At 42.6% G+C, this 20,772-nt stretch overlaps 3 protein-coding genes and 6 non-coding genes across 9 annotated transcripts in view; 6 read left to right on the top strand and 3 right to left on the bottom strand.

The window, feature by feature from the left end:
* Window positions 1-372: 372 nt before the first annotated feature.
* Window positions 373-454, top strand: TRNAS-UGA (transfer RNA serine (anticodon UGA)). The gene has a single exon. It is a non-coding gene; the product is annotated as a tRNA-Ser (tRNA).
* A 1,061-nt stretch (window positions 455-1,515) lies between these two features.
* Window positions 1,516-1,587, top strand: TRNAQ-UUG (transfer RNA glutamine (anticodon UUG)). Its single transcript has one exon. It is a non-coding gene; the product is annotated as a tRNA-Gln (tRNA).
* Window positions 1,588-2,081: 494 nt separating this feature from the next.
* Window positions 2,082-2,153, top strand: TRNAQ-UUG (transfer RNA glutamine (anticodon UUG)). The gene has a single exon. It is a non-coding gene; the product is annotated as a tRNA-Gln (tRNA).
* A 1,633-nt stretch (window positions 2,154-3,786) lies between these two features.
* Window positions 3,787-3,868, top strand: TRNAS-GCU (transfer RNA serine (anticodon GCU)). The gene has a single exon. It is a non-coding gene; the product is annotated as a tRNA-Ser (tRNA).
* A 2,484-nt stretch (window positions 3,869-6,352) lies between these two features.
* Window positions 6,353-6,425, bottom strand: TRNAR-UCG (transfer RNA arginine (anticodon UCG)). Its single transcript has one exon. It is a non-coding gene; the product is annotated as a tRNA-Arg (tRNA).
* Window positions 6,426-7,700: 1,275 nt separating this feature from the next.
* On the bottom strand, window positions 7,701-7,772 carry TRNAM-CAU (transfer RNA methionine (anticodon CAU)). The gene has a single exon. It is a non-coding gene; the product is annotated as a tRNA-Met (tRNA).
* An 883-nt stretch (window positions 7,773-8,655) lies between these two features.
* LOC101108868 (uncharacterized) overlaps window positions 8,656-20,772 on the top strand; it is a 37,216-nt gene continuing 25,099 nt past the window's right edge. Inside the window, exons 1-2 of the mRNA XM_015102565.4 lie at window positions 8,656-8,970; window positions 13,700-13,736. Of these exons, the coding sequence (XP_014958051.2) occupies window positions 8,688-8,970; window positions 13,700-13,736 (320 nt within the window). The 5' untranslated portion in view covers window positions 8,656-8,687. The remainder of the gene's footprint in view (window positions 8,971-13,699; window positions 13,737-20,772) is intronic.
* LOC101108086 (histone H2B type 1-C/E/F/G/I) lies at window positions 11,854-13,068 on the bottom strand. Its single transcript, XM_004019065.6, has one exon. It carries the CDS (start codon window positions 13,026-13,028, stop codon window positions 12,648-12,650), a length of 381 nt encoding a protein of 126 aa, XP_004019114.1. The 5' UTR covers window positions 13,029-13,068; the 3' UTR covers window positions 11,854-12,647.
* LOC114109701 (histone H3.1) lies at window positions 15,594-20,357 on the top strand. Its single transcript, XM_060403394.1, has one exon. The coding sequence runs from the start codon at window positions 15,616-15,618 to the stop codon at window positions 16,024-16,026; it is 411 nt and encodes a 136-aa protein (XP_060259377.1). The 5' UTR covers window positions 15,594-15,615; the 3' UTR covers window positions 16,027-20,357.

Below are 20,772 nucleotides of genomic sequence, written 5' to 3' on the forward strand. Positions count from 1 at the left end.
TCTAGCTTGTGGACCAGCTCTGGATGTGTAAGAATCGCTAAAGTTGCTTGTTAGAAATACCTCTTTCCCATTTTTAACGGAGGTAAAGCTTATTCTTTATGTCTGGTAAATCTGTTGGAATTTAATCTCAGATTTGGGGACCACTACACCTCGTAGGGGTTGGAATGTGACCTTCGTAAAATCTCTGCTATCTTGTACGTCAGACAAAGGTTACATTTTGTGATAAAGTCTGTAACCAACATTTCAATCTTCAAATTGTTGATATTTTTATCATGATGACAGGCATTCCAGAACAGCTGTTAAAATGAAAGGACATTTGTAACAGGCAAGATATTCCTCATGGGAATATATCTAGACAATCTAATCAGTTATGTAGTCGTGGCCGAGTGGTTAAGGCGATGGACTTGAAATCCATTGGGGTCTCCCCGCGCAGGTTCGAATCCTGCCGGCTACGTAGCGTTTCTGTTTTTTTTTCCCCCTCCTCTCCAGGTCCAAGCACCAACTGTGGAAACTTAACACGAAATATACTGTTTCCCTGATTATTATTATCTTTCTCCATAAAATTGGATGGAGGAAATTTTAGTCCCCTAGTATAACTGTCTGTAGAGAAAATCTTTGAAATTTACTTTGGTAAACGCTAGGGATTTCTGAGACCATTATAAAGATTTTTGCTGTTGTTGTTGTTTAAGCTGAGGCATTAATTCATTTTGAATTACTATCTCCCGAACTTAAATTCCGTTCAGGTCTGACTTTCGATCCTCGCTTGCCTCGTTTTCCCCTTAATGAACTTCCAAGAATTTGGCTATATCAAGGCATCACTATTCTACTCGTGAATATTTTGACGTTTCAGAACCAGTATTTCAAACAGAAATTTCCAACGTTTCCTTCTGGAGTCCTCTTATTATTCCATTTAGGAGGCCAGATTGTAGGGAGGAAGTACCAGTTGAAGAATATTCAAAACTGTTTTCAGATTTTGGCTAAATTTTATTAAAAAAAAATACCAAAAACTGTTTCGCTTGCTAAAACTCTAAGACATATGCACACGGTATATGCTGCAGAAATAAGAATGAATATAACAAAAATTCAACTTGTATTAAACCTGCAATCGATCCATTTGGAAATGCTGAGAAGCAAAAAGAAGTTTGTAAAAATACTCCAAAATTTTTCCTTAATCTCAAAATTACCAATAATTTCCTAATTTATCTTGAACGTTTTTCTTCTTTTTCTATATTCACACGTGTCCTAGGGAATTTTTAAGTATAGACACCATATATAGACATTCATGGCCCAGGTCAGAAATTCAGTAAGTGTAGTTTTGATTTTGCAAGGAAGGCAGGTACTCAAACTCTACGCGGACTCTGAGAATAACTGGAAGCAAAGTGAGCTCTACGCTTTTCGCATTGCGGAGCACTGATAATGAGGCCTTCATTCATACAAGACAGAAATCATCAGAATAAAGTGCATGCGACACACTGCAGTCACGTTCCTAACTCCTTGCCTCCAAGAGCGTGTAGTGGCCCCATGGTGTAATGGTTAGCACTCTGGACTTTGAATCCAGCGATCCGAGTTCAAATCTCGGTGGGACCTAACTTTTGGTGCCTTCCCTCCCCGTGTCTTCAATCACTGTGGTACCTCGAGGAGGCCAGACACCTAAGCACTTGTGCGGCTAGACACCCCATCCCCTCAGCTAGGAGGCAATGTACCGAACAACTTCCTTTATCCATTCATCTGAGATTTCCCATCTGTTGTTTTCTTCTCCATTTCCTTCTCTGGACCACAGAATCTCCTCAGATTCTAGAAATTTAGATTGCCGTCTGCTTGACTATTCGCGTTTTATACCCCTGACCTCAGTTCTGGGTCCGAGTTCCATCAGTTTTTAATATGAACTGGGTCCTGAGAAATTCATAGTGCCTGTGAGCCTTGGTGGTTGCATTTCTCTTGGATCCTTTGCTGACTGGGATACAACTGACTCTTTATATATATACATTTAAAATAAAAATTATAATTCACAAAATTCTGAATAGAACCACAGGCTCTTCAATGAATATTCAGAAACCTTTCAGCTGGTACTAGGTTGTAGTGGCCCCATGGTGTAATGGTTAGCACTCTGGACTTTGAATCCAGCGATCCGAGTTCAAATCTCGGTGGGACCTTCCTTAGTTTTGGTGGTCAGCCAATTTTCTCTTGGTTTACCTCAAACTGATAATGTACACATTGGTTTCCGGGCATAACCTTCCCACTCAGGTATCCTTCTCTGGAGAAGCATCCTCCCTTACTTTCTTCTGGGACTCTTATGAAGTGGGTCAGATCTGTAAGTGAACTACGAACTTGAGTGATTACAAGTTCATATATCAGAGGCTGTTATAGGAGTCCCAGAAGACAGGCCCCACTTGTGATCCTTTTCTCCTTCGGAGCTCAGGCAAATGCTCTGTAGGCTGCAAAACTGTGCACACAGACCAGAAAATGTCCAAAATATACAATAAGATTCTAAACTATCGGTCATCTGAGAGTCTCCACTGTCTCTTTACAGGACAGTGTAGTCTCCACTGTCTCTTAATGTTCCCACTGAATCTGTGCTGAAGCCTTTGAAAGATCAGCTGACCAGGATACAAATCTTCCTGTGAAGGTTACTTATATCAAGGTCCCATGGTGAAGTGGTTAACTCTCTGGTCTCTGAATACAACAATATCAGCTGTCAGTGGGACTCTAAATTCCTTCTGTTGACTTTCTCACCACAGTTTGAGCATGTATCCTCCAATACTCTCAATGACAGCAAAATAAGAGTCCCCACAAATGTGTGCCCCTGGCATTCTAGAAAAAGTTCTGCAAAGTTCTTCCTGCTTATTAAGCCCCAGTCATGGAAGTGCTTAAGAACGTCTGCATTAATTTCCTATTGCTGCTGTAGTAATTGACCACAAATTTAGTTACTTAAAACAACACAAATTTACTTTCTTACAGTTCTGGAGTTCAGAACTGTAAAATCAAGGTTTCTGAACGTCTATGTTTCTTCTGGAGACTTCAATGAAGAATATTTCAAGAGACTTCAAGATTACTTGCTTGCTCTTTTCGATTTTAATGGCCTATGCCATGCACTGCTTCTTGATTCTGCATTCACATTTCCTACTATTGAATCTGATCCTCCTTTGGGTCCACTTGGATAATCCAGGATACTCTTCCATCTTGAAATCCTCAATTTAATCATATCTGCAAAATCTCTTTTACCATGTAAGGTAACGTATTCTCAGATATTATGAGTGATATCATACAGTATTTGTCTTTCTTTATATGTCTTATCTCACTTAGCATAACACCCTCCAGGTCCACGTTGTCTTGAACGGCAGAGTTTCCTTCTTTCTTGTGGCTGAATAACATTCCATATCACACACACACACACACACACACACACACACACACACCCCGCATTTTCTTTATTCATTTCCTGACAATTTTTTCCCATATCTTGACGACTGTAATCAGTGTTGTAATAAACATAGGAGTGCAGATATATTTTTGATATCCTGTTTTCATTTCTTTTGGATAAATAAAACTGGGATTGTTGGATCATAAAATAGACCTAGTTTTAAGCCTTTTGAGGATCCTTCACACTCTTTTCTTTAGTGCTTGGAGTGTGGTCTTTTATTTTTTCTTCCTTTATCAAAGCAAGAGGGCCATTTATAGGGAGAAGAGGCATTTTCTTCATTAGTTAAAGAAATAATAATGTAATTTCACAAATAGAACTCTGTTGTGTAGAGAAATATAATTTTATCGGGAGCAGGCCATGCAGATGACGAGGTGGCCGAGTGGTTAAGGCGATGGACTGCTAATCCATTGTGCTCTGCACGCGTGGGTTCGAATCCCATCCTCGTCGTCCTGTCCTCTCCCGCTGCAGTGTGGGAGTGAGGTTTTAGTGCCTTGTGAACAAGGTATAGATTGGTGTTCCGTTACAGACGAACTGTGTAACTTTCACTATCAATAACGCATGTTTTTAACCCCTTTTATAGAGAGATTAGGAAATCCGTCGCGTGGATGAGAGAGGTAAGAAACTGCTGCCTCTGCTCAGGCTCAGGTGTGCTCACTGATTCTACTGCTTCTCCACCGGAGTCAAAAACCGATTCCGGGCCTTCGGAGTTCCGTTGTCTGTTAACACCCTGCCCAACCCGCTGGCCGCCTCCTTCCTGCCTGCGTTCCAAACAGTGAAGCAAATTACACACTACCAGGGAGTTTTCTCAAAATGTCCTCGTTTCCGCCACACCTTCACACAGCTCAATCAGTAAAGCCGAGGGTGACGTCTCTGTGGTTGCAGGCACCACAGGTGACTGATGGGTTGAGAACCACAGGCCATTCTCTTCATTCACTGCTCCCAACTGCTCTCCAGCCATGGTTCCTTGTCTCTGCAGTTTTTGTATATATATTTGCCATTTAAATCCCAGGCAGCACGTTTCCAGGTCCAAGGCACTCGCTCCTTACACCTCCTCACTCCCTACCCGCCCCGCGGTGGCCCCCAGTCTCTTCCTCAGACTCTAACTTTACCTGACCCCTGGTCCCTGCTTTCAGGAGCAGAAACTGTTCACATGCTCTGCTTTTGCTCATGCAGTCACTTCTGCCTGTAGTCTCTACTCCTTGGTGGCAAAATCTTTTTGCAAGAGGCACATCAAATGTACCTTTTCCGTGAATTCTCAAATGAAATCATCATTCTCCTTTTTGTATTTTGTATGAATGAATTTAGTCAAAGATCTTTTCCAGGAGTTTCAGGCTCTGTTTCCTTCCTTCTTTGATCATCTTTTGCCACTTATATGTTAATTTTAGCACATAATCCCACAAAATCTCATCTGTTCCCTCTTTTCTTTTACCTTACAGGATAACTATAGCAAAGGGCTGAGTACATGGTGTGGAATAACAAAATTTGAAGGGACCATAAAGATGATCTTTTGGAAAATCCTCCCTCTCATCACCTGTCTCTGTTTTATGGATGAGAAAACCGAGGTAGAGACCAGACAAATTGCTTGCTAAAAAAAAAAAAAAATCATATAACCAACTTTTCCTTACTAAGGTTCATGGGAACCAAGCAAGAGGTTAAGGTGATAAGGTCTTTCTAATGTGTTCAAATACAGTGACTGGGATTATGAGTTTTGAAACTTGGAAAATCCTTCCAAGGTCATAGGTCAGCAGATCTTCCAAAGGCTTATGAGGATTGAGACCTATGAAGTACAAATTTTGCAGTAAAATCTGATTTTGAATTTTATAAGACATGGCTTATGTGGTACATGTGGTTCAAAGATGGCTCACAAACTATAACCCATTTTATTTGGAAAATAAAAACCGAGGAAACAATGATTCAGATTGGAGGCCAAAGTGGAGTCTTGAGGAATTGGTATATGTTTTTTTTATATCTTTGAATTTTCTCCAACAAATAATCACAGATATTGGATATCTGAGCAGTCAATCTTAACCCTCTTGCCTCTCCATCCCCATGTTACCTTGTTTGAGAATAAGGTTGTAGGGGTACCACCTTTTTAGATCCTTGTCTCCTCAACTTTGCACACTGTAAACATTCAACAGATAATCATGAAATAACAGGATACTGTATATGTGTATATGTATACGTGTGTGTGCATGATATTGACATGGGAGGAAAAAAAACTGTCCAGGCAGAATATACCTAGGGTATTTGTCACTTCTTTTAATACACATTAAAGGATTATTTGGGGCTTCTCAGTGGGTAAGAAACCCCCGATACCCCGGTGCAATGTAACAGACAGAGACACAGGCTGCCTCCCTGGGTTGGGAAGATGGCAACACATAGTATTTTTGCCTGAAGAATCCCATGGACAGAGGAACCTGGTGGGCTACAGTCCATAGGGCTGAAAAGAGTCCCACGCAAAAGATAATTTTAAATGTGCTAATCTCTTCTATTGTTTCTAAAAAACAGAGAAAGAGGAATATGTTTAATAGAAAAGAGCTAAGCCTCCATATGATTTGAATCTGGGAACATCATATGTTTCACTAAGTACTCGACATTGGAAATTAAGTTTTCTTCATCCTAACTTATTATTAAATTCAGTTATTTAGGTGCAGAAACAAGTTTTTGTATATTTTTTGTGGTTATCTTCTCTGCCTTCCTGTTTGCATACACTTTGCAAACAGTCCAGCTCTTCTAATGACCTTAATATTTTGTTCTGTAATTTCTGCTTGAATAAAACCTGTTCTCATCCTTTTGACAATAAAACCAAAGGAATAAAAAGAAGTTCAGATGGAAAAGACAGGAGAAGAGTGGAAACCAGTGACAGATTCCAGCAGCCGGAACTCAGGACTAACAGAGAAGAGGTTGTAGCTTTGAAGTGAAAAGTCAAACTAACCACGAAGGGATTCGAACCCTCAATCTTCTGATCCGAAGTCAGACGCCTTATCCGTTAGGCCACGTGGTCTCCAAGGACACAGGTCTCCTGAGACACTTAGTAAATTTTCTGTCTCCTCCTGAATCGTGAAAGCTACTTAATGTCAAAAAGGCAACTGTCCCCGAGCCACCCGCGCCCTATCTTTAGAAAAATGAAAATTCGAGATTACAGGGGTTATTTGGGGCCAAGGAGTACCGCCTTGTGAAAGAGAAGAACTGACAATTATTTCGGTCTTGGGTACTCCATAGAGGGAGTATATGGCACATAAAGGATGCCAAAATGTTGCATATGCACAGCCTTGTTGGAGACTCTCTTATCTTTGAGAAAATTATTGGCCTGGAAATTCAGCCAAAATGATTTTTGAGCATGATTGATGTCTTTCTTTTCATGACTTTTCCACTCAAGTAAGAAAGAATGTCCATGTCATCCTTGAAGATGGAGGACAAGGTAGGCTTCTCTAGTATTTGCTTGTGTACATCTTTTCCTTTTTGTGTCTACACTTTTTTTCTTTGCTGTAATAAATCTTAACCTTGGATATATCTTGATTCATGTGAATCCTTCCAGCGAATCACCAACTACTGGGTGGTCATAGGACTACTGGAAACATCATTTTCCCTTTCCCCCGTTGCACTTAGTGTACAATCTTTTAAAGAAATATCTGTACTGCACACACGTGTACTGTACAGTTACATATTGTTTTAAAAGCATATCTACGATGTAGGCTACTTAATGAGTTTTCTTAGTTCCTAGCACAGTATGTAACATAAATATCTGAATAGGAATCCTTTCTGAGAGAGGAAAAAATATATAAAACAGTACACACATATATTTAAAAAATAAGCATAGAGAATAGTTCTGTTAGAGGTTGAAAAGGAAGGTAGAGGGTAAAGACATTTACAATAGCGGCGGAAGTGGTCTTCTGAGGTCAGCGTACAATTAAGGTCACCAAACTCTGCACTCTCCTCTCAAAGAGTTACTTATTTACTCCAAAGATTAAAACTCTAGTAGTTGCAAAGAATCTGCGCAGGGATGGCCCAGGAGATTTTTAGTTTGTCACTTTAACTACAAGGTCTCAATTTCTTACAAACAGTGCTTTCTGGATTATGAATAGAAGGAAGCATAACAAGATCTGGGCTTCCACTCCATCTCTCTTAATTCAGCACTTTCACAGCATCACAAGACAATGAACGCTGTCATGAAAACTGGAGACAATAACAACACGGTTACTTTAGCAGAAGAAATCACGGAAACGGTTTTCATACTTATTTTCAGGGTATTTTCTAGCAGTTCAGAAAAAGCTGATACTAGCAGAGGATGGTTTCGATCCATCGACCTCTGGGTTATGGGCCCAGCACGCTTCCGCTGCGCCACTCTGCTTTACAACTTATGCGCCTTACTAATAATACCCTTAACTGTACTAGGAAGCACGCCTCTAACTTTAGAAAACTGTAAGGGCGGGGGCGGGGAGGGGTATTTATTTCTATACTTTGGCTACACGATGGGAAGAGTTTGGATTAATGTCGCTATCAGAATCAGAGAAAACAAGTAGAAAAGTAAACATTAATACGGAGTTAAGTTACTGAGCGCAGGAGGAACGGTTAGATAATTAAATCAGAATCACAAGTTTTAATAATCAGAGAAGAAAATGAAAATAAAACGTGAAAGGAACTTTGGTTCGCGCGGCTGCCGAGATTTCTACCGGAGAATCGCTAACCAACCATAGGTATTCGCCTTTGGGGAAAAAATCTTTTGGTTAGATTTCCCTTGGCTTGGTGAAAGAAAAGGCGAGGTCTTGAAGCTTTTAAATTCCTCTGGAAGGGTGTTTCGATTTGAAGGGGTTTTGTTACCGGGACGGAGCAGCAGTGCTGAAGGCCCCATAAACGTGGAGGTAAAGCCGGGCCCTCATTTCCAACGAAGGTTACAGCTGTTCCGGTCATGTGGGCCAAGGCTCCAGTGCAACCGTCCCAAAGCATCCTAAGCAGCAAAAGAAAATAAGTAAAAAATGTTAATTTCTTTAGTCTGACCCAGTTTCAAATTGCGTTCGAAAATTCCTGCTTAGGGATGGAAGACTCACCGGAGAATCCTCAGCGAAGGGCCCGCTCGGTGGGCGGGGACTAAGCTGTCGTGACGTCACCCAGAACTGGGTCACGAGGGGAGGGGCGGGCTGGCAGGCTAAATGAATGTGCCCGCGAAAGCGCTTTCGGTTCTCACTTCGGTCCGGAATCCGCTCATATAAGGGAATTGCCGCGGCTTTGTCGGTGCTGTTTTGGAAGTTCCCTTGGCAGCTCTATCATGTCTGGACGCGGCAAGGGCGGGAAGGGCCTTGGAAAAGGTGGCGCTAAACGTCACCGCAAGGTTCTTCGCGATAACATCCAGGGCATCACCAAGCCCGCCATCCGTCGTCTGGCCCGGCGTGGAGGAGTTAAGCGTATATCTGGTCTCATCTATGAGGAGACCCGCGGGGTGTTGAAGGTGTTCCTGGAAAATGTGATCCGCGACGCCGTCACCTACACCGAGCATGCCAAGCGCAAAACTGTCACAGCCATGGATGTAGTCTACGCGCTGAAACGCCAGGGCCGCACCCTCTACGGCTTTGGCGGTTAAGCTGCCAGTTTTCGGCGTTCTTAATATTTCCACCAAAGGCCCTTTTCAGGGCCGCCCACATGTTTCGATGAAAGAGCTGGCTAGCACTTGCTGTTGCTCAAGGGATATCTCACATGCTCAGTTTCCGCTAAACAAAGCCCACCTCTCGGAATCTACCAGTGGAGAATAGCATGGCAATCCACCCCAGTATTTTTGCCAAGATAATACCATGGGTAGGATTGCAGAGTCAGACATGATTGAAAGCACGGAAGTTTTAGAGTGATGCAAGTTCACTGTGGCTTTAAAAATAACTTCGGCGCATTTAAGTTTTATGAGACTTTACCCCAGGAAGATTTCTTTAATTCTGGGATATTTCGAATTTGGAATCGAGTATCCGCGGTACTTGCGTATTAGAAGTCGGCTTACACTCACCGCGATGTAGCGACGCCTGGTTCTCCCCCGGCGGTGCCCTGTGCTCAAGATGGCGGCGAGGCAGAGGAACAAAGAAAGCCCGCGCCCGCGGCGGGAAGCGCGACTCGGAACAAAGGCGAATTCACGAGTAGGGCGGGTCTTCCCCTCAGCGGGGGCGCGCTCCTGGGCTCGGCTGGTGTGTGGCGCTGCTGCTGGGCTCTGCTGACTAAAACTTGTACCCATGCATTGGGGGAACAATTACAATGGACCCGCCGGGAGAGCTACCATGTATTAGGTATAGAGGACACTATAGTCTGAATTCCTGTTTGAAAAATTTTAAAAAGTCGACAGGAAGTATGTTTTTAAATGAGCAACATGAATGGCACTTAGGTTTAAGATTAAGTGAACATTTAAAAAAGTACTATACAGACATCAGGATTATTTACCTCAAAGGAAGTATGCATTGTTTTTGTTTGCTTTAAAAAGTTACCGGTATACTCACTGCCTAAATACCTAATAGTCGGTGCACATGAACAAATCCCTGTTATACCTTAAATGTCTTAGAGATCTGGTTCATTCAGAGGGAGATCCAATCTTCCCTTTTGTTCTGTCTCAGGTCTCTTAATGCATTGATACAAGTTTTCTCCTGAATCTCACTTAGTTTTTTGACATTGATTTGATGTAGACCTGGCCTATAAAATGTCCTGGTTTGGCTTGTTTCCTGAATGGGGTTATCTTCCTTGGTTTCTGGACCCTGTATGACCTACAGAGTAGAAGTGATTTTTCCCTAGATTTGACTGAAATAACATTAATTTTCTTGTCAAGGAACAGGTTATAGATCATTGTATGTAAATACTATTGTACATCAGGGTCACTTGTTAAGGGGATTTTGTAGGTTCTAGGTCAGTCATTGGTTTAGGATAATTATTAATAGTTTCTTCGTAAAATCTGATTTCTCCTCCTTATGGCCGGCAAGTAGTTTGTAGGGTGATACTTTGAAAGCCAGAAATCAGTGGAGTCATTTGCAATGCGATCTCTTTTAAAGATATGGGCTCTGGTGTTTAAATATGGAAAGAATCAGATGTTATTGGAGCTAAGGCACTGATTTGAGGAGATAAATTCATACGATGATGTTAATTTAACAAACAAAATTGAGCGCATGGCATGTACCAGGCACTGTTCGATACTATGGAATTATAGCAGTGAACAACGGTGAACAAAACAGTATTTCTAAGTGCATGGAGCTTATATTTTGTTGGAAGGGGCACAGACAAAACAGGTAAAACAGTTTGTTAGATGGTGCTATGAACAAAACTGAAGCTGGGAAAAACTGTATAGTGTAGAGGAAGGAGATGGTACTTTAAATGACATAGGAAGATTTTGGGAAAAAATCTGACTCTAATTCAGAAGATGTGGGTTTGATCCCTGGGTCAGGAAGATACCCTGGAGAAGGAAATGGCAACCCACTCCAGTATGCTAGTCTGGGAAATCCTGTGGACAGAGGATCGTGGTGGGATACAGTTCATGGGGTCACAAGAGTCAGACATGATGTAGTGATTAAACCAGCATCACCAGAAGGCTTTACTTGTAAGTGATGCTTGGGGAAAAAAGATTGAGAAAGTAAAGCTCCAAATGGAAGGAGGACTAAGTAGCAAAGACTGGAGGTAGCAAGGAAGTTATCTGGTGGGCAGAGGGAGGCCAAGGGAGTGTGGAGAAAAAAGAGACCAAGTTTGAGAGGCAAATGGAGGTGAGTAGTTTGCTTATGGCCTGGGAACCCAACACATCTGACTATTTAAAAGATACTTCTAATCCTAGTGAGGCACGAGAAAATTCCCTGGAAAATGACACATATGTTGCTTGAACTAGCCATCAAAGGCAGGGAAGACTTAAGAGTCACAGGCACTAAGATGTCCTCAAAACAGTTCAGTGAAGAGAATTGTTTTTTCAACAGGGGCAGGCCTGTTAGAAGCGGTTTGTATTGTTCCCAATGCCAGACAAGGAATTCTAATTGGTGTTAAATGCTAGTAGTCTTTACAGCTCACTGCCTTGTTTAAGGCCTCAGAATTCTGAGATTCTAAAGTGGGCAGACCTGAGGGCAACTTCCCGGAACTTCAACTAGCTGCTTTAGCAACAGCTAATATTTTAGGGGACTCTGTGCCAGCACCACCCTAAGGGCTCTTTTGTTGATCACCCCAGCCATGTCACATAGTAGTTGTTAATTATTATTCCCATTTTAGAGGTAAGGAAATGCTCACAAAGGGTTTAAGTACCATGTTCAAATTTAGCGGTCAAAGAGGCTAAATGCAATGGGGGATTTCTCCTTTAACCATGCTTATCTATTTCTTAAATGTACGTATTTGTTTTCCAGAATACACTGTTTTAAACTGTATTTACAATTAACCTTGGAAAGTGAGAAATGCTTTAATTATATGTAGGCTTTAGGGAATTTCCTTCACAAGCACTATTATAAAATGTAGTAACATTTAATGTTCACAAAAGTCTGTGTAGATATAGGGAGAAAAAATTTTCCCTTCTTTCTTTCCATATTCTTTGTTTGGTCTAATTGATACAAGATACATTAACAGGGAAAGACAAACCGAAACACCTAATTTGTATTACCTCCTCTCTACACTGGAGATCCCCAGTAAACCTGAGAAGACTACAAAATGCCTTGAGCCACTACCTTAAAATACCATCTTCAGATTAAAAAAAAAAAAACATCTTGGGAGTAGGTAGTCACTTGTTTTCAGAGGTAACCAGGATGTTGTTATGCAGATTTAAGTAGTGTCCTTTTCCATAAAAAGCAGATTCTACTTGGACATTTTCTTCCCGGTAAAGCAAGGAAACCACGTTTACAATTGGATTATTTACTTATAAATGTAAACGTCTTTAGGAAACACCCACTTTTCTAAGTATTAAGATTTTCCTGCTTCTTAAAAATGGTCAGCTTAGAATAACTGGCATCCTATCTTTTAAGAGACGTTTGCAAAAAGACACGTAGCTAATATGCAGCAAATTAAACTTTTGCTGTCAGGCTTACGCTTTTCAATATTAGCTTCTTTGGCATTAGTGGTTGGGGCAAAGACATTTTTCCTCACACAATGGTCAGAAACCTTAACCCTGATGGGTGTATATAATCTTTCTCACTGCTTGACCGAGCCACTTTAATACAGTCTGGAAAGTTACAGATCCTTTGAGATAAAGTGGGTGGCTCTTAAAAGAGCCTTGAGTTATTTGCGTTGTTTCAAATGACGAAATTTACTTGGAGCTGGTGTACTTGGTGACAGCCTTGGTACCCTCAGACACCGCGTGCTTGGCCAGCTCCCCGGGTAGCAGCAGGCGTACCGCTGTCTGGATCTCCCTGGATGTGATAGTCGAGCGCTTGTTGTAATGCGCCAGGCGCGACGCCTCGCCAGCGATGCGCTCGAAGATGTCGTTGACAAAAGAGTTCATGATGCCCATGGCCTTGGACGAGATGCCGGTGTCCGGGTGGACCTGCTTCAGGACCTTGTACACGTACACGGAGTAGCTCTCCTTGCGGCTACGCTTGCGCTTCTTGCCGTCCTTCTTCTGCGCCTTGGTCACCGCCTTCTTCGAGCCCTTTTTAGGGGCAGGAGCGGACTTGGCTGGCTCAGGCATCACAAAACACAGACAGGACCAGGAGGCGAACACAAAATACGCCCACAGACCAAAGATCTTAGTATTTGTTTGGCCTCTATGCAAATGTGGGATGGCAGAATTACAATTTATGATTGGTCTTTTCATCACATCCTAACCTCTGATAGGCTCTTTATTTCAAACTCTTATTGGCTCTTCCCTTAGCTCACCGTTACATAATTTGACCTTTTCACTACAAATTCCCTATGCAAATTAGCAAGTGTTGTTTCAGCTCTGGCTTTTGATTGGCTTGAATTTGTGTTTGGCCAATCGCATAGGCTGTTTTACCAAACCGCCGGAGAGTATAATTACCTAGCTTCTTGTGCCTTCAGGATCCATTTCTCTGGGTGTTACCCTATTTCTGGTGTCTCGTTATGTCTGGTCGTGGAAAACAGGGCGGCAAAGCACGCGCTAAGGCAAAGACCCGCTCCTCGCGGGCCGGACTCCAGTTCCCCGTGGGCCGAGTGCACCGGCTGCTCCGCAAAGGCAACTATGCCGAGCGGGTCGGTGCTGGGGCCCCTGTGTACCTGGCAGCGGTGCTGGAGTACCTGACGGCCGAGATCCTGGAACTGGCGGGCAATGCGGCCCGGGATAACAAGAAGACCCGCATCATCCCGCGTCACCTGCAACTGGCAATCCGCAACGACGAGGAGCTCAACAAGCTCCTGGGCAAAGTCACCATCGCTCAGGGTGGCGTTCTTCCCAACATCCAGGCGGTATTGCTGCCGAAGAAGACTGAGAGCCACCACAAGGCCAAGGGCAAGTGAACCTACCTAGATCTGTGTCGCTACAACCTTTTACCCAAAGGCTCTTTTAAGAGCCATCCACATTCTCACATTTAAAAGAGCTCGTAAACAACAGAACTTCGTCTTGGCGTTATAATAGTTAGATTAAAGCTACTGTATAGATACTACAGCATGTTCACGCGAAGTTATCCTTTTTCCTTGGCGGGACTGCCCCAAATGTGATTCAGGGAAATGAATCACAGGAAAATGGGTAGTTTCAACAGTAAGGGTAAGGTTTACAAAAGCTGGAGTGGCTGTTTCTCTAGAGAAAAGGTTTTTGCTGTGCCAAAAAATACGGGTAGTGGTAGCCTGGAATGTCAGGCTACGTCTTTTGAAACAGCAAAACGAAAGGACCGCTGGGAACAGTGCGGGCTTTTCAAAGAAATCAATTTCTGTTCACTAGTGCCGAATAGAAACCTGGAGACAGGGTGTAGTAGAAAATGGTAGTTTTTATTGCTTTGACTCTGCCTTTGAATCTTACAATCTCAGTTCAGTTCAGTCGCTCAGTCGTGTCTGACTGCGACCCCATGAACTGCAGCATGCCAGGCCTCCCTGTCCATCACCAACTCCCGGAGTCTACCCAAACTCATGTCGGTGATGTCATCCAACCGTCTCATCCTCTGTCGTCCGTTTCTCCTTCTGCCCTCAGTCTTTCCCAGTATTAGGGTCTTTTCCAATGAGTCAGCTCTTCGCATTAGGTGGCCAAAGTATTGGAGTTTCAGCTTCAATACCAGTCCTTCCAATGAACTCTCAGGACTCATCTCCTTTAGGATGGACTGGTTGGATCTCCTTGCAGTCCAAGGGACTCTCAAGAGTCTTTTCCAACACTACAGTTCAAAAGCATCAATGCTTCGGCGCTCAGCTTTCTTTATCGTCCAACTCTCACGTCCATACAGGACTACTGGAAAACTACAGTCCAGGAGTGGGAAAAAGGGCCGTCGGTAAGGATGCAAGTTAGTGCTCTTTTTCGCAGGGAAATTTCAAAATTAGCTACGCTGGTTAAGTTAGGCCCGAGTGGTTGTCTCTGGTGGTCCTTGAGCTTATTGTACCGAGACTTTCTGGAGTGAAATATGCTCACAGAAGAGTGTTTTTTCGGAGAAGAAAACGCCAAGTGTATAGTAAATTCTAACCATAAAGTAATCATTTTCAAAGTGCGGCTAAGCAAGAAAGAAAGCCATCTGTCAGAGTGGGCTCAAAGAATAGAGTCTAAAGTGGAGGCTACTAGTTCCTGCTATAGCAAACTGAAGCATAAATCCCATTCGGCCACCACGGGAAAGTCAATGATTTTTTTTTTCGCATTTTGCCGCTCACTTCTGGCCTGCTGCTTTCCCTGTGATTTCCTAGTGGAGCTAGGAAGTGACCGTCCAAGGCAATCTAAATTCAGAACAGAAAAATTAACCACTAAGAAAAAAAAGAGAATACAAGTAAACCTGTTTCTAAAGCTTGATTCTCGAAATTCCAGCCCCATCACATAGATCTGAATCAGAACAGGCATCTTTCATGATGTCCAAGTGGTTCCTTATTCACAGTTTGAGAAGCTCTGAATTTAGAACTAGGATGTTAGCTCCTTTGGATAGCAGACTTCAACAAAAAGAAGGATTGAAAAGTGAACTAACTCATCCAATCAGAATCTTTAGAAATTGACCAATCACTTCAGTGACTCTTCAGCCAATGGATTTGTTTCGCGGGAGTTTTGAACTAGAGTAAGACCAATCAGACTGTTTCTGAGTATATATAAGCGGAGTGTCTTCTTCGATACCTCGTCTTTGTTCCTTTCTATCGCCATGGCTCGTACGAAGCAGACTGCCCGCAAGTCCACCGGCGGCAAAGCACCGCGCAAGCAGCTGGCCACCAAGGCGGCCCGCAAGAGCGCGCCGGCCACCGGCGGCGTGAAGAAGCCCCACCGCTATCGGCCCGGCACGGTGGCCCTGCGAGAGATCCGCCGCTACCAGAAGTCTACGGAGCTGCTGATCCGCAAGCTGCCTTTTCAGCGGCTGGTGCGCGAGATCGCGCAGGACTTCAAGACCGACCTGCGCTTCCAGAGCTCGGCGGTGATGGCGCTGCAGGAGGCGTGCGAGGCCTACTTGGTGGGGCTCTTCGAGGATACCAACCTGTGCGCCATCCACGCCAAGCGCGTCACCATCATGCCCAAGGACATCCAGCTTGCCCGCCGCATTCGCGGGGAGAGGGCGTAAAGCTTCCACAACTGCCTCACTCAAACGAAAAAGGCTCTTCTAAGAGCCACCCACTATTTCTTTAAAACAGCTGTCATTTAAAATTGAGTGTCTTGAGTGTTTTGGTTCGGGATGCAGATTTAAAATTGGACAGTTTTAAATGATCAGCTTATTTCTTTGGGGTACTTTATGGACATACAAAAAGATCTACTCGGTGTTAACTTTAAATGCTCCCTTTATGTACTGTCGATAGGTAGTGTGCAAAAGTTACTCGAAGGTAGTAAGTTGGCGTCTGTCTAGGGAAGTAGAATGAGTACCTTATGCAGGTGAACTGGGGGATTATTAAACTTAATAAGTCGTGTTATGTATTTGGGGAAGGGCAATAATTCGCGTGGTGTTAGTGTCAGGTTGGGTTATTTGAGGACATAGAAAACAAAAGCCTGAATTTGGGTGGGGGTGATTGTGGGTTTGCTGTTTATCCTTTTTAGAGCTATATTCACATATTTGGGCATTGACAATTGAGAAAGCAGAGCATTTGTTTTTGCTGCCTGTTTCTGAAGCCTCAATTTGCTCAGTTCCAATCACAGCCAGGTTCAAAGTGAGACAGTTTTGGCTTCCCTATAAAAGGTTGTTTACACAGAGAGCAGTCAGGGCACTGTTTTGCTGACAGAGACATATAAAAAGATCACCCAATCAGTATTTCTGATAAGCTTATTGGTGCCAATACTCAAGGCCAGAGCCATGCTAACTTCTACAATTTCACCACTCATAAAGTGTCTGCGACCAGCAGCATGAGCATCAGTTGGAAATTTGCTCGAAATGGCAGGTTTTCAGACCCCTCTCAGGTCTACTGAGTCACAGTCTCCATTGTACGAAGTTCACCGAAGGTGATTTATGAATGCTAGTTTCAGAAGTCTATTTGTCAGTCATGTTAAAAAAATGAAAGCCTGGAGTGGGGTGAGGGATGGTATTTTTGGTTTCTTCAAGAAAAGCATACTGTGAACTCTTACCAGGAGTAAGCATTTGCAAACTACATTTATTTATATAAATTGAAATTTCTCTCAAGCAATTGCACATAACACCTGAGTCTATATTAAGATTGTGAGTCTATATTGAGAAATGCGCTTCCCTTGTGGCTCAGCTGGTAAACAATCTGCCCACATTGTGGGAGACCTGGGTTCAATCCCTGGGTTGGTAGTAGAAGGTACTCATATTCTACTTCCCTAGACAGACGCCAACTTACTACCGAGTAGAGAAAGGCTCCCCACTCCAGTATTCCGGCCTGGAGAATTCCGTGGACTGTATGTAGTCCCTGGGGTCACAGAGTCAGACACGACCAAGCAACTTTCACAGCCAACAGCATATTGAGAAATGGAGCTGCTTTCAGCAGTTGACATTACCAGGTTTTCAGGGATATTTCAAGGAGAATTATCCTAGACCTGTGGTGTGTGCTGTGCTTAGTTGCTCAGTCGTGTCTGACTGTCTTCACATTGGGTCTTTCCTGTAAATATCAGCACAATTTCCTATTTGGGTTTTCGGATGGTCTTTTAAAGACTTCTCCATAGTATTAAAAAATTTTATTGATCAATTTATCTCCCATCGCCCATATAATTTCATTCTCAATTTTTTTTTTTAAATTACATGACACTTGAGGATATATGGAAGTATCAGTTCAGTTCAGTTGCTCAGTCGTGTCTGACTCTTTGCGACCCCATGAATCCCAGCATGCCAGGCTTCCCTGTCCATCACCAACTCCCGGAGTTCACTCAGATTCACGTCCATCGAGTCCGTGATGCCATCCAGCCATCTCATCCTCTGTCATCCCCTTCTCCTCCTGCCCCCAATCCCTCCCAGCATCAAAGTCTTTTCTAATGAGTCAACTCTTTGCATGAGGTGGCCAAAGTCCTGGAGTTTCAGCTTTAGCATCATTCTTTCCAAAGAAACCCCAGGGTTGATCTCCTTCAGAATGGACTGGTTGGATCTCCTTGCAGTCCAAGGGACCCTCAAGAGTCTTCTCCAACACCACAGTTCAAAAGCATCAATTCTTCGGTGCTCAGCCTTTTTCACAGTCCAACTCTCACATCCATACATGACTACTGGAAAAACCATAGCCTTGACTAGACGGACCTTAATCAGCAAAGTAATGTCTCTGCTTTTCAATATGCTGTCTAGGTTGGTCATAAATAACTTTTCTTCTTTTAATTACATGGCTGCAGTCACCATCTGCAGTGATTTTGGAGCCCCCCAAAATAGTCTGACACTGTTTCCACTCTTTCCCCATCCACTTCCTAAGAAGTGATGGGACCGGATGCCATGATCTTTGTTTTCTGAATGTTGAGCTTTAAGCCAACTTTTTCACTCTCCTCTTGCACTGTCATCAAGAGGCTTTTTAGTTCCTCTTCACTTTCTGCCATAAGGGTGGTGCCATCTGCATATCTGAGGTTATTGATATTTCTTCTGGCAATCTTGATTCCAGCTTGTGCTTCTTCCAGTCCAGCGTTTCTCATGATGTACTCTGCATAGAAGTTAAATAAGCAGGGTGACAATATACAGCCTTGATGTCCTCCTTTTCCTATTTGGAACCAGTCTGTTGTTCCATGTCCAGTTCTAATAGTTGCTTCCTGACCTGCATACAGATTTCTCAAGAGGCAGGTTAGGTGGTCTGTATTCCCATCTCTTTCAGAATTTTCCACAGTTTATTGTGATCCACACAGTCAAAAGCTTTGGCATAGTCAATAAAGCAGAAATAGATGTTTTTCTGGAATTCTCTTACTTTTTCCATGATCCAGCAGATATTGGCAGTTTGATCTCTGGTTCCTCTGCCTTTTCTAAAATCAACTTGAACATCAGGGAGTTCACGGTTCAAATATTGCTGAAGCCTGGCTTGGAGAATTTTGAGCATTACTTTACTAGCATGAAAACTGACCTTTTCCAGTCCTGTGGCCACTGCTGAGTTTTCCAAATTTGCTGGCATATTGAGTACAGCACTCTCACAGCATCATCTTTCAGGATTTGAAATAGCTCAACTGGAATTCCATCACCTCCACTAGATAAAAGTTTACCCATCATCAACATCACCAACACTGGGCAAATATGTTTTATCTATACCTCTTCTACCTTGATTGGTGCCTTGATGACTGTTGAGGAAATTATATCATTTCTTCTGGTAGCATTTTCATATACATCTACCATTTTAAAACCTAATTATGATGTCATGATAACTCTCAACAAACAACATCTAAGATTGATAAGAGTTTATAACAGTACCAGATGCTGTTCTATGCATTGGAAATACACTCAGATGAGACCCAAATAGACAAAATTATTTGCTCTCTTGGAATTTATATTTGACTCTGGGATAAACAATAAATTAGATAAACAAATATCATATGTAATAAATGAGTGCAATAAAGCAAGAATAAGGATTATTATGGAGAGTTGAAATTTAGATAAGGTAACCAATAAAGATGGCACTAAGAAGCTAGTTATCCCAGCAAAGCATTGAAAGGTGAAGAGGCAAGCTGGGGAAAAAGGAGGAAGAAATGCTGAAGAGCTAGGGTGGCTATGTGGAAAGGGCTGGGCATTGTAGGAGGAGATTAAAAAGCAGAGAAATGAGAAGAAGCGTAATGCTGTAGGGGCTTGTATACCACTGTAAAGAATTTAGCATTTGCTCTGAGTGATGTGGAAGAACTTAAGAGAAGTTGAACACAGGAGTTTTTGGGTCCTTTTCTCTCATTTAACCAGGTTCTGCTGTATTCTTACTGCCTGTGTGCTCAGTCCTGTTTAGCTCTTTTGTGATCCCATGGACTGTGGCCTGCCAGGCTCCTCTGTCTATGGGATTCTCCAGGCAAGAATACTGGAGTGGTTCTTAGTTGGCTCAATTGCTCTCCAGCACAAAAATCTAAGCCCAGTTTTCTTAATTTTGTGCTATTCAGACCTTGCAAATAGAGGCTGATCTGGGTGATTTATAGTTAGGGAGAAAAGAGAAAATTATTGATAAAATATAAACCTTTGGAGTTAAAGTTGATTCATAGCATAATACTTCAATTTACTAGTTTTATAACCACAGGCAAATTGTTTGCTCTCAGGTACCAAACTTGATTTATTTGGGTTGTGAATTCAAATGTCTTTCAGAACCAGGCAAAGAGTTTCTGTATAAGGTAATATGGTGAGCTCTCCAGCTTTATTTCACTGGGTCCTTCAGTCAGTAGCAGATCTGGCTGAACACAAGCTGTGCTCCATATAGCACTCTTGATTGTTATGTCAGTTGCCAAAAAGTGATGCTAACAATAATGGCCTTTGGAGCTGTCCAGCTGGTAAAAGATTTGTGACTTTATAAAGTCAAAGTCTAACTGAGTTTCTGCATGGATTATTTAATTTAATCCTCACAATAACTCTGTGGGTTGGGGGGGGCATGTTACCTCAAATACTATGATGAAGAAACAGAAGCATAGTGAGGGGGAATACCTTCTATAGTGGTTCATTTTGTTAAATCTGTCATGGATTTTATCTCTGGGGCTAGAGAATGGAAGGCATTTTGTGTTACATGCATATTTTCCTTTTACCTCATCCATCCATTTATCAAAACCTTTTTGAGTGATTACTGTGTGCTCAAGAATGTTCTAGGTGCTGGAAAGAACAGTGCATAACATGGCAGAGATCCTTCTGTGCGGAGCTCACCGACAGAAAATGAACAAAGATAAACACAATATTTTGGCAGGTCAAGAGGATTAAGAAAACATAAAGAGTCCAAGGGGATTAGGGACT

Source organism: Ovis aries, chromosome 20 (assembly GCF_016772045.2).
Source record: "Ovis aries strain OAR_USU_Benz2616 breed Rambouillet chromosome 20, ARS-UI_Ramb_v3.0, whole genome shotgun sequence".
Classification (NCBI taxonomy): Eukaryota; Metazoa; Chordata; class Mammalia; order Artiodactyla; family Bovidae; genus Ovis; species Ovis aries.

Bases quoted from the DNA above. Each gene is read 5' to 3' on its own strand.
- LOC101108086 (XM_004019065.6), bottom strand. From the start codon at position 13,028: ATGCCTGAGCCAGCCAAGTCCGCTCCTGCCCCTAAAAAGGGCTCGAAG.
- LOC114109701 (XM_060403394.1), top strand. From the start codon at position 15,616: ATGGCTCGTACGAAGCAGACTGCCCGCAAGTCCACCGGCGGCAAAGCA.